The 13,800-nt window shown below is 37.5% G+C and overlaps 1 protein-coding gene across 3 annotated transcripts in view; it reads right to left on the bottom strand.

The window, feature by feature from the left end:
* The window catches only part of TAFA5 (TAFA chemokine like family member 5), a 416,270-nt gene that overhangs the window by 224,088 nt on the left and 178,382 nt on the right, over window positions 1-13,800 (bottom strand). For all 3 annotated transcript variants that reach the window (XM_058190810.1, XM_058190809.1, XM_058190811.1), the window contains exon 2: window positions 2,497-2,646. In XM_058190810.1, coding sequence (XP_058046793.1) covers window positions 2,497-2,646 — 150 coding nt within the window. The remainder of the gene's footprint in view (window positions 1-2,496; window positions 2,647-13,800) is intronic.

The following is a 13,800-nucleotide window of genomic DNA, read 5'->3' as shown; positions in this document are numbered from 1 at the left end:
GGGTGGGAAAACTCTTGGTTCTCAACAGAAAGAAATTTATTATGGCTATAATCTTCAGTTATCTCTTTCTCCCCCCTCCCCTTCTCTCAGCTCGACTTTCTTCACTGTGGCAGTCCTGAAGTGACAAGGGGGAAAATGGCTCCAGGGCTGTCTGTCTGTCTGTCTCTCTCTCTCTCTCTCTCTCTCTTTCTCTCTCTCTCTCCATCCATCCATCCATCTCTATCTATCTATCTATCTATCTGTCTGTCTGTCTGTCTATCTATCTATCTATCTATCTATCTATCTATCTATCTATCTATCTATCTATCTATCTCTATCTCTTCTATCTACTGTAGTGTTTCTTGAGCTTGAACTTCATGAAAAAATAATTCTAAAGGACTATTCAATACATTCGGTGAATAATCATTCATATTTGTCAATGACCCTTATACTAATAATTAATACTTACATTTTATTAAATATTGTTTTCATAATAGCACCTAAATGCTCTTTGCAATGATTATAAGTGCCTCAAATGTTACAGCTATAATTGCGAGTGTCGATAGGGCAGAAAAGGCCTATTTCTGGGGTCCTGCAGATCAAACTCTTTAGAAACGGACCTACAGGCCACCTCTTCCTCTAGGATGAGCAGATGTAATTGGGTGGTAGCTATCTTCAGATAACCTGGCCCCATGCCACTTATTCAACATATGTAGTTAAAAAATTATAAATATATGATGAACTATGTTCCCCATACCTATATCTGCATTTCCAGAGTAAAGATTGGCAAGATTTTCAAAACTAATCTATTTAGTTAGAGGAAAGCTGAAGATACATTATTCAGCTCAGAAAATTATTTTCATTAAATGTGGGGTGTCATGTAAAGGAGAATGATTAAACATACCATAGTAAAATGTGATGGAGAATTCAAATAGCAAGCAGAAAATCAACAAGATTGAAAGCAAAACACAAAAATAGATTAAATAATATTTCATATTTAGCTATGCGGGCCAGCAACGAAGTACCCTTTATATTGCTTTTTGATGGTGGGGGGAAATTTTGATCAAATATTTATGAAAGCTCAGTACTTTTCATAAAAAGATAGTTGAAGCATGAGTCATTTCAAGGAAATCAAAAAATACTTTCTTATAGAATGATCCTTTTTTTCCCTCTGAATCATATTTTAAACACGCTATTTTTAACGCCATATGTTTTAACAAAAAAAATCTTGTTTTGTTTTCTTCTAATTGTAACTGAAATATTTGTTAATACACTGTCATTAGCAAGCCTGCATTACTCTACTCCGCTGCTATATTGGAAGGAATAGAGCTGCTCATTTGAGACATAAGAAAAAAGAAAAAAGAATTTAAAATGAAATATCTTCCTCCTCCCTCCACATCAGCATTTTTGAAGCTGCAGGCAACACACTGCATCTGCAGTGAATCATACAGAAGGACATATTTAAGGAAGGAAAGGATAACAGAAATAAAAGGTATGACATAACAGTTCCATTCTAATATATTAGTACCGTTATAGCTTCTCTCCACCAACACATTAACTTTCAGGCAGGAATGCTCATCATGATATGATTAACATTAAGATTGAAGAGCATTGTACTTTAGCAATGCTTTCTACAGACTTTTAGCTATGCAGCTATAAAACCAACACCCTTTGAATGATGTGGGAGTAGGAATGGATTTCCAGAGGAAAAATAGTTGCAGACTACAGGAACCAGGAGCACTAAGGTGACTCTGAGGTCACAGATAAACCTCCAAGTGGTTCAAGGACCCTCTAAAAGGATGCAAATGACCAGCTGTCTGCAAGGAATATAAATCCTTCCCTTCCCCACTATCCTGTCAGAGCTGAAGAAGCTTCTTGGATGAGAAGCGAAATGTCTTCAAAAGAAAAAAAACACAAGAAAGTGCATTTGCCTCCTGAAAAAGCAGCTTTGGTTCAGCAGTGCTGATGATTACGTGCAAACACTTAAGCCTTAAACAAAATGAGAGAAAACCCCACCTAACAAACTTTAGGTGTAGCACTTCAAAAACGCTGCAGAACAGAATGACCATTTTCTACCTTGTGACACAAACCAATTTGATTTTTTTAAAAAAATTTTTTTGGGTAAATTCTGGCACAAAAACCAAACAAACAGAAAAGGCAGTGGTATTCTACTCCACCGTCTGGTGATCATTGCACACAATGATTAAAACGCTAACCTACAACCAATTTGTCAATGCGGTTGCACTGAGAAAATGACCTAACATTTCTCTATTTCATCACATTGACAGAACGAGCTACAGGTTTTATACCAGGTTAAAGCCTTTATATCAGGAAAACAAACAAAGGACTTGTCGAATGTAGGCAGCAGCAATAATTTCAAACATCGTCTCTGCATTAAAGCACTCAATGAGCAGTTTTCAATAACGCCTTATTACAATATGATCAAATAAACCACTTGATAACTGGTTCCATTTTAGATGGATTCTAAGTTACCATAAGTTATACTTCAATTCTTACCATCTACACATGCTGGTCTTGCCCTTGTAGTGCCGGCAATCTGTCCTTTTTTACATGCACAACGAGCTGTTTGTCGGGCTATAGTTCTTCGAGGCTGGCTGCTATCTCTGTCCAAAGTAACAATTTCACATGTACCTGCAGCCAACTGACCTGAAAAAAACAAACAAACCAGCAACAGGTATCATAGTCAATAACTATTGTAATCCAAAAGAGTCATGACCCAGTGTTGCAACAGAGATTTCTCAATAAATGGAAATTCAGTTGAGAAATATAAATATTGGCATTAATAATAAAACAAAGGCAATGTTTTTCTCATGTCTCGTCTTGAAGGAAAACTGGTTAAAATACATGCTAGTTCTAGAAATTATTTCAAATTAACAGGTACAGTATTATGATACCGATATTCACCTAGAATTGGGGAAAAGCAGATTGCAATACGGAACATTCTGAGTCATCAAAGTTTGATGAGTTTCTCAGCCAATTCTAAAGTAGGAAAAAAGGAAGAATTTAAGGCTTCTTCCGCTTTTGAAGAAATTTGGGATATAAATTACACCAATAAGTAACTTTATTAGTAATATTTAGAAAGAACTTTTATCAATGATTGACACATTTATAGGGGGGGGAAACTAATGGGCAATCAGTTTTTTATTTTAACTTCCCAAGTATTTAACTTGAAAAGCTGGGTGGTCATTGTCAGACAAGGTTGGAAAATGAGAAAAAAAGTGCCTTGGTACAAATAAAGCAACCAGGACCCCATAGAGGAAATGTGATGTTACACAAAATTAGACAATATTAGACATTCTGCTGAAATATAATATTATAATACTGCTATTAAGAGCAATTGAGAATTTACAATTCTTACAATTTTTATAAACCTACAGCTTTTCTATGTCCTTTCATAATGACTGTGAGCTGAGAAAGATTCTAAAGAATCCTACACTAAACCAAGTGTACTTGGCATAATGTAGCATATGTGTGTGTGTGTGTGTGTGTGTGTGTGTGTGTGTGTGTGTAGGTCTTTGGTTATTCGGGTTTTCTCCCGCGTAAAATTGGAAGTGTCTTGGCGATGTTTCGACGAAGTCTCATTCGTCATCTTCAGGCTTCAGCTTCGTGCTTCTGGGAGCTTCGTGCTTCTGGGAGCAAACCAACCCGCGAAAACCTCAGAAAACATATATGTGTGTGTGTGTGTGTGTGTGTGTGTATATATGGTATAGTTGGATTTCAGTAAGGCATTTTGACAGAATGGACTAAACTATTCCTTGGTAAGGTAGAAAAATGTGGAATAGGCAGCATCACCACAATATGGATTAGTAAACTAATCAAGCACAGAACCTAGAACTAAGGAGAAATTTCCAGACAGAACAATTAATCAGTGAAGCAATTTGCCTCCAGAAATTGTGGATGCAACAACACAGGTTTTTAAGAAGAGATTGGGCAACCATTTATCTGAATGCTCGAGCAGGGGAATGGACTAGAAGACTTCCAAAGTCCCTCCCAACTGTTATTCGGTTTTCTCAGAGGTGTTATTCAGCAGATTCTGACCAGTTCTGGAGAACCGGTAGCAGAAATTTTGAGTAGTTTGGAGAACTCGTAAATACCACCTGACTGGCCCAACCCTCACCCAGCTGATCGGGAGGAAATGAGGATTTTGCAGTAACCTTCCCCTGCCATGCACAAGCCACACCCACCAAGCCAAGCCACACCCACCAAACCACACCCACAGAATCTGTAGTAAAAAAATGAATCCCACCACTGGGTTTTCTGACCAACTTCACTCAACATATAGTTGTCAAATGGAACTATATCTATATGAAGGACAGCATGTAGTAGGGTACCCCAAAGTTCTGACTTAGGCCCACATATTCATAAATGATTTAGACAAGGTGAGAGAAGGGTAACTCATCAAATTTGCAGATAATATCAAGTTGGGAGGAATAGCCAACACTTTAGAAAATATCAAGAGCCAGAAGGATCTTGACAGACTTGAACACTGTACCCTATCCTGCAAATTAAATTCAATGTGAAACAAAGTAAGGTAATACACTTAGGCAAGAAAAACCAAATGCACAGGTATAAAATAGATGATAACTGGCTCAACAGCAATAACTTAAGGGATCTAGGAGCCCTTAAGTATGAGCCAGTAATGCTGCTGTTGCCTAAAAAGCCAATGCAGTCCTAGGTTGCATAAACAAAGGGATAGTACCAAGATCACGTGAAACGTTAATACCATTTTATACTGCACTGGTAAAACAACACTTGAAACACTTCATCCAGTTTTGGTCACCATGATAAAAGATGTTGAGACAAAAGAAAGAGTGAAGAAGAGAAACAAAGATGGTTAGGGGACTGGAGACTAAATCATGAGAACTGGTTATGTCTAGTTTAACAGAGAGAAGAACTAGAGGTGACATGAAAACAGCCCTCCAATATTTCAGGGGCTATCACAAAAAGGAGGGGGGGTGTCAACCTGTATTCCAAGCACCTGAGGGCATGATAAGAAGTAATGGATGAAAGCTTAACAAAGAGAGATCTGACCTACAACTAAGGAGAAATTTCTTGACAGTGAGAACAATTAATCAATGGAATAGCTTGCCACCCAAAGTTGTGAGTTCCCCATAACTGGAGGTTTTAAAGAAGAGATTGGACAGCCATTTGTCCAGAATGGTATAAGGTCTGCTGCTTGAGTCAGCAGTTGGACTAGAACATATCTAAGGTCCCTTCTAACTCTGCTATTCTTTATTTAAAATGCTGGGCAGCCATTAGAGAGATGCTGAAGCTAATATATCCACAGCCATTGAAGCTCTATTGCTTTGACTTGGGAACAGTTACTCTCTCTCTCTCTGCCCTATTAATCTCATGGAATTGGTGTAGGAAAAAAAATAACAGAGGTAGCACTGTGGACACTGTTTTGAGTAGAAAGAGACATTTATATCTAGTAATATAACATAGGCTAAATCAAAATAAAATAAAGCAGTAGAAACAGTCAGTAGCAGGATCTCATAACTATCGATGTATCAAAAAGTTTAATATATGTTTATCAGTAATTATCAAGTAATTCAATATTGTATTGAGTTACTTGATTTCAGCAAAAGTCAACACAGTTTGCTCAATGACAGTCATACTATTATATTATATTATAACCATATGCTAATGATATGCAAATTTTGGAGAAAAGAAATGCAGTCCATTAAAGCTGGAGTACAAAGATTCTTAGCAAAACACTCAATAAAAAAGCTCGTCAAATTATATGCATGTATGTACACATATTATTTTACTATCTTTTTATCTAAAACAAAAACATTGGTTTTTACAGACACAACTCTACCTGCTGGGACTGGGGATAGACATCATGCTTGGAACTACAGGCCACAGCAATCTGGACAAATTTAAAAATGGGAAATATAAACAGTTATGCTTTTTTTAGGAGTGGGGAGAAGCTTATTAAAAATATATATATATTTAGTAGATAAGATATGTTAAATACACTGCACACTTAATTTCATCTATTGACTAGAATTATCAGTCCTTCTTCCCTGTTTTTGGAAGATAGATCAGTCTTGTGAGGTTAAAAAAAAATCAAGCTTTATTAAAATAAAACTAACAGAAAACTATGTAAGATCACCTTTTAATGTTCAACATGTTAACATTTGAAAGGTATAGTCTTGCAGGAGCTTTCTAATTTATGCCAACTGAGAAACTGGTGAAATTAAAAAAAAAAAGTATCAAGTAGAACCAGTATTTGGATATGGGGAAATTATCCAATAAAAAACAAAACAAAACAAGCTTGTTTGTGATTTTAAATACATTATGTGCAGCAGTAAAAGACTCTGCTGATAAAATAAGCATGTCCTAGAAAGGAGGAAGAGTAAATTGATCGTGGGGAGAGAAGAGTTCTGTCATCCATAACTTTAGGAAAGGAAATATAAACTACAGTATTTTTGGACTATAAGACGCTCCAAAGTATAAGACACACCTATCTTTTGGGGAGGAAAACAAGAAAAAAATCTGCCTCTGATTCCCAGCAATTTGCCTCCGTTCAGAAAACAGCATGGTCAGCTTCAGCACAGCCTGATTTAGCATGAGTAGCTGATTGGCAGTTGGATCTGCCTCCCGGAACACCTCCTATCAGCTGTTCCAGGCTGCGGGGATCGCTGCCACCGCCTATCCCCACCACCTGGAACAGGCCAAAAATGGGATGCACGGAGGCTGAAAACAGGATGTGCAGAGACATGATAGCAGTGTTCCAATATCTCAGGGGGGGTTGCCATAAAGAAGAGGGAGTCAAGCTATTCTCCAAAGCACTTGAGGGTAGAACAAGAAGCAATGGGTGGAAACTAAACAAGGAGAGAAGCAATTTAATACTAAGGAGAAATTTCCTGACAGTTAGAACAATTAATCAGTGGAACAACTTGCCTGCAGAAGTTGTGAATGCTCCAACACTGGAAGTTTTTAAGAAAATGTTGGATAACCATTTGTCTGAAATGGTGTAGGGTTTCCTGCCTGGGCAAGGGATTGGACTAGAAGGCCTCCAAGGTCCCTTTCAACTCTATTATTGTTGTTGTTGTTGTTTTGTTGTTGTTGTTGTTGTTGGCTGAAATTGGGGCATGCAGAGGTGGCAATAGGTGACAGCAGTGATGGGGGGTGACATCGCCGATGGGTAAATTGTTAGGAGGCAGAAGCCAAAGGGTGAGGGCCAGCGGGTAGCTGGGCTTCGGCAACATTTGCCGTATAAGACACACAGTCATTTCCACCCATTTGTTTTGGGGGAGGAAAGTGCATTTATACTCCGAAAAGTAGGATAGTTATTGGTCAAGCTTGAACTGTACAGGACATAAGGATGTATGTTATATTTATTATTTTATTGTGAAAATTTATAGTATAGTCCAGCAGTGTCTCTGTTCTGTGATTAGCTCTCAGAAATATTAAAGAACAGGAAGAAGAAAAAAGCAGTTCCTTTAACTGGATATGACAAATGTCTTGAATATCCCCCAAATCCTGGTGGCAAGCTGTGGATAAGTTCAATGAAACTAAGTGGAAAGCCATATTACCACACACATAGGACAGATATCAATGTAAACAAGGCTATAAAACTTGCATAACGGACTGGTTCAAGAACTGAGGCATAAATCAGTATACTCCTAGTCTAAATCTATTCCAGTCATAAAACTTAGGTGGTCTAAGGAAATCCATCATTCTACACTCAGGTTGCAATAAAAAGATAATAAACCAGCTACCTTTTATGAATAATACAAGCATTCTAAAAATATATACAATAAACATTTAATTTATGTGAACCTTTTAAAGGAATCATGAGCATCAAAGATCTCCCCCCATTAGCAACAATTCATTTTTTATGCCCCATTTAAAATACCCAGCTAGAATTTATCTCTGGTGATTAAGAAGTTCCATCTCATTCTTACAAATCTGTCTGACTCTTACCAGCACTTGAGACTCTCCATGGTTTTTCGGTCTAAAAAAAAAAATTAATTTTTTGTGTAACATATCCTACTTTTTATGTAACTTTTGTACTTTTTTTAAACTTTAAACAAAAGCCTTAAAGATAAAACTTGTTTTAGCTCAGATAATGTGATTATATACCATATAAATTATTGTTTTCATTGTGGCTGTTAATCCAAACCCTTGATAATAAATTAATAAAAAACATTTATAAGATACATTGTACGGTTTTAATAATCAGAAAAGTTGTTATGTACTTTTAATGATCCTGTTTAAGCTGTAAGGAACACATATGCATATAGGAATAGCAATAGCAGCACTTAGACTTCTATACCGCTTTACATTGCTGTTAGCCCTTTCTAATAGCAACAGCACTTAGACTTATATACCATTTCATAGTGCTTTAAAGCCCTCTCTAAACTGTTTTACAGAGTCAGCATATTGCCCCCAACAATCTGGGTCTTCATTTTACCCTGGAAGGATGGAAGGCTGAGTCAACCTTGAGCCTGGTGAGATTTGATCTGCCAAACTGCTGGCAGCCTGTGATCAGCAGAAACAGCCTGTAGTACTGCACTCTAACCACTATGCCACTGCGGCTCAACTGTTTACAGAGTCAGCATATTGGCCCTAATAATCTGGGTCCTCATTTTATCCACCTTATGGAAAGAATGGAAGGCTGAGTCAACCTTGAGCCTGGTGAGATTTGACCTGCCAAATTGCAGTCAACCGGCAGTCAGCAGAAGTAGCCTGTAGTGCTGCACTCTAACTACTGCGCCATCATGGCGCATGTACATATATATTTGCATATATGTGAGTGTATATATATGTATGTACATATATACATACATATATACCAATGCACAAATGTGTGCGTGCATGTATGTGTGTGTGTGTGTATACACATACATACATACATATATATAGATGTTACATTTTATATTTACACAACCACACACACAAATCAAACCTATACACATTTATGTAGTATTCTGAACATTTTTGATTGTAAAGATATTGCACACTGAATTTTTCAAACGATATAACAGATAAAAAGCTTGGATTAAGCCTCAAAGTCTTTTTTTTAAAAAAAATTAAAGCTGTTTCTGATATATTTAGCTCTCTTCAATTAGAGAAAGACTGCTGTGTATGACCATTACATTACTAATAAGGTGAATCACTCTAGCATATAATGACTTTCTAATGAAAACCAGGGTTAAGTCATATGTTCTTGTGAAGAGCAGCATCTGCAGGGAGTCTAAATGCATAATTGGTGGCACATGGGAAGATCGCTCTGAGGAAGTCAAAGCAGTATTTCTGCTATCAAGGAAATCTCTGTCCATGGAAGTGACAATTTTCCAGAAACATTGTATTTTATATGACACAATTCATTCAAAACACTTTTGTGACCTGACTTTCAAGCCAATTCAGTATCAAAGTGCAGTTAAATTCTATAGTTGGTAACTTGCACGTCATCTTTCATGAATGCTTGATTCTCTGAATTCAATAATCCCTTAGAAATGTTATATACTAAATGGCTTGGAAATGTTTTATAATTTGAAAATTATATGCCTGCAGTTTAAAATAGGAAGCAAAATTATAAAAATAAATTTTGTATTACGAACAATATTTTGTTGTAGAAGTAACAACTTCCTATTCCATAAACCTGTATCTGGCTGTTTCTGTTTGACAGTGAAAACAGATAAACAAAAATGAAAGCAGAATTACACTGAAGAGCTCAAGAATGCCACTGGCGTTATTTGGTAAATGCAAATAGGAGTAATCATATAACAAACATTACTGATCTTGGTTGTTCATCGTAATAAATATTCAAAATTATAAGCCCACTTCAAGCAAAATGCAATATATTTGATAAAACATTCCATTTCTTTCCACACTGAGTTCCTATCACATTCTTCACATATCTGATTTTAATGATGAGGCTCTTAGCAAAGATAAAAATTGTTACTTATCATTGAATGACTATCATTCTACTAGCCTTAGCCAAGTATTTAGCAAATGTTTATTTTCACAACTGGGTCATTTTCAGGACATACAATTGATTACTTGCTACTACTGCTGAAGGATCCCTCAGTTCCTATAGCCTTGACATGCTAGATCAGTGATGGCTAACCTTTTTGCCATCGCATGCCAGGAAGGGGGGGCAGGGGTGTCTTGCGCGTGCATGCCCACACACATACTTCTATACGTCCCACCCCAGTGCATGTGTGCGTGACCCCCGCTCCCGGCATGTGATGGCCTGGTAGGCCCAGTTTTCTCTTTCACCTGGCTCCAGAGCCTCTCTATGAGTCTGGGGAGGGCAAAACCAGCCTTCCCCACCCGCTGGAGGCCTACTGGAGGCCAAAAACAGCCCGATTCCTAACTTCTGGTTGAACAGGAAGTAATGTTTTTTGCTGTCCCCAGCCTCCAGAGACTCCTAGAGGGGCTAGGGAGTCATAGAGAGGCTCTGGAGGCTGGGGACAGCAAAAAATATCACTTCCTGTCCAACTGGAAGTTGGGAAATGCGTTGTTCCTGGCCTCTGGAGGGCCATTTTTGCCCTTCCCAGACTCCTAGAAAGGCTCTGGAGCCAGGTGAGAGAGAAAAACGGGCCTTCCCCACCAACCCCCAGACCCTCCGGAGACAGGAAACAGCCTGTTTCCCTACTTCTGGTGGACTCAGAAGGCCCAAAAATCAGCTGGCCAGTGTGCACATGCACGCCGGAGCTGAGCTCACATGCCCACTGATATGGCTACAGGTGATATGCGTGCCATAGGTTCACCATAATGGTGATAGATAGATAGATAGATAATGGACAGATGGACATATAGATAGATATACATATATCTATATAGATACAGGTATATAGATGATATAGATATATGGAGATGGACATAGACATAGAGAGATATGTCCCTCCTCTCTCCCTCCTTCCCTCCCTCCCTCCCTCCCTCCCTCTCTTTCTCTCTCAAAATACTTTGGCTGTTTTGATTAAAGAAAAATATAGAATATATTATTACTAAAAGCAACGTCTGGAGACCACAGACAAAAACTAACGAAGAAGTGTCTGACATACACTAAAATTACATTTTCAGGAAAAAAAGTATTCAGTGAAATTTAGAAATTACAATTCCCTGTGATTTTTTAGTTGCCTTCTTTGCACTGTTGCACTCATTTGTTTCTTTAATGTCATAACTGCAGGAAATATAGTCCTTAAGATAAAACAATTATCAGGCAAAATAATTTAAGAAATGAAAGACTAAAACCCTCAGATTTAAATAAATATGCAAACATACTTCATTGACCCAAGATGATAAAATGGTTTCACAATACCATTTTAAGATTCGGATACCTACACAAAATAGCAGCACCATTTGAATTTAATCATAATCAATTATACCTGCTTGTTGAATGATAAAAGAATATTTGAGCTGGTTGCATTGCTATAGAAAACAGTGACTTATTTAAACAAATTCTCAGTTTGTTGAACTGTCTGGTTTCATGCTACTCCTGGCTGTTGTCAGATCTTCAGAGAAATCAAGGTACATATTACCTTTTCTAGTTTTGCTATAAGGTATGTCACATTAGTGTGAAGTCCTATGAGAGATAAGATGAAGCTTTGGATTGCTAAGAAAGAATTTGCTATTTATCTCAAGCTTTAGCTGAGCACAAGCAATAATCACTATTGCCTAAAATATACTGGACTGAAAAGTATATGGGACCATTCATGAAAGTTCATCAGCATTCAGGAGGCAAACCGCACAACTGCAGTAACTGAATACAGGTTCAGTCTACTGGCTTTAATCTTCCATCTCATTCATTCAGCCTTTACTTTTGGCACAGCTGTATGATAAACATTCTTACACACTGCAGTTGTGGGATTCCTTAAGAGGGTGAACAAGGAAGAATGCAGGCTTAATATATTTAAAAATACATTACATGTATTAATGGGTGAGGGAGCAAAACAGTAAAAGGAATGTGCAACTCATACATACTTTGTATTCATACAAATTCTTAGAGAAAGGAGAAAAATGAAATCAGCCATATATTAATATGCATATACATCAGTGGTGAAATGCTACCAGTTCGCACAGGTTCAGGAGAATTGGTAGTGATAAAAACTACCAGTTCGGGAAAACCAGTAATAAAAAAAAAGCTACCAGTTCCTCCAAACCAGTATTTCCGACGATCAGCTGTGCCGCACAATTTAAAATTGCTAGAAAGCAGGAAATCCTGCTTTCTAGTGAATCTAAATCACATGGCACAGCTGTTCCTCCCCTCGCTGTTCTACTTACCTTCCCAAGCCTCCTTTTCCGTGTGAAGCACGTTTGGCGTACACCACACATGCACGCATGCAGTGCATGCTTGGCCACAGTGCGCATGTGCGGCCTGCAAACCAGTGGCAAACCGGTTCAGATCTCACCACTGATATACATGTACACACACACACACACACACACACACTTAAGTAAAGTGGTGGCATATTGATAAGAAATATTAACACAGAAATTGGTGAGGGATGTTTAGCCTGCAGAAGAGGTTGTTGATGGGGAATATCAATCTTTAAATATCTGAAAGATTTACTTTAGAGAGAGTGCAGCTTATTTGTTCAGTGTGGCCTGGAGGGCAAGATTCGACCCAATGGGTTCAAATTTTAAGGAAGTAGATTCAGATTAGATATTAGGAGGAAGACCCTGATTGTAGGAGCTTTCATCTATATGCTTCGTAGTATGTATTTCTTTCCAGGAAATCCTTAAGCAGAGGTTAGATATACATCTGCATGATTGAATTTGTTTATTTGAGGTCAAAGACCGAAATAATCCATCCTTGTGAAAAATTTTAACAGGGTCTGCACACCAAATAGGGGCTTGCACTAGATGATAACTAGTTTGAAAATTCTTGGCAAATTTTCTGTGATTCTATAAAAGTATAAATTCGATTTAGATTATCTGAAGTCAAAATAGGTGTATGGACAATTTTGGGCTCAACTGTGGTCATAATTCAAGCAAGAAAAAACAGTGCATTTATAATAAACTACATAGTTTTTTATTTATTTATTTATTATTTGCATTTATATCCCACCCTTCTCCGAAGACTCAGGGCAGCTTACACTATTGTCAAGCAATAGTCTTCACCCATTTGTATATTATATACAAAGTCAACTTATTGCCCCCAACAATCTCTCTACAAACAGTAGAGAAATAACTGTTTTTCTGCCCTACTGTGCTATCCCAACCTTCACATACACACACACACACACACACACACACACACACACACACACACACAATTAAGTAAAGTGGTGGCATATTGATAAGAAATATTAACACAGAAATTGGTGAGGATGTTTAGCCTGCAGAAGAGGTTGTTGATGGGGAATATCAATCTTTAAATATCTGAAAGATTTACTTTAGAGAGAGTGCAGCTTATTTGTTCAGTGTGGCCTGGAGGGCAAGATTCGACCCAATGGGTTCAAATTTTAAGGAAGTAGATTCAGATTAGATATTAGGAGGAAGACCCTGATTGTAGGAGCTTTCATCTATATGCTTCGTAGTATGTATTTCTTTCCAGGAAATCCTTAAGCAGAGGTTAGATATACATCTGCATGATTGAATTTGTTTATTTGAGGTCAAAGACCGAAATAATCCATCCTTATGAAAAATTTTAACAGGGTCTGCACACCAAATAGGGGCTTGCACTAGATGATAACTAGTTTGAAAATTCTTGGCAAATTTTCTGTGATTCTATAAAAGTATAAATTTGATTTAGATTATCTGAAGTCGAAATAGGTGTATGGACAATTTTGGGCTCAACTGTGGTCATAACTCAAGCAAGAAAAAACAGTGCATTCA

This window comes from Ahaetulla prasina, chromosome 7 (genome assembly GCF_028640845.1).
Source record: "Ahaetulla prasina isolate Xishuangbanna chromosome 7, ASM2864084v1, whole genome shotgun sequence".
Classification (NCBI taxonomy): Eukaryota; Metazoa; Chordata; class Lepidosauria; order Squamata; family Colubridae; genus Ahaetulla; species Ahaetulla prasina.
The sequence above is the reverse complement of the archived record's forward strand: the minus strand, read 5'-3'. Positions and strand labels throughout refer to the sequence as shown.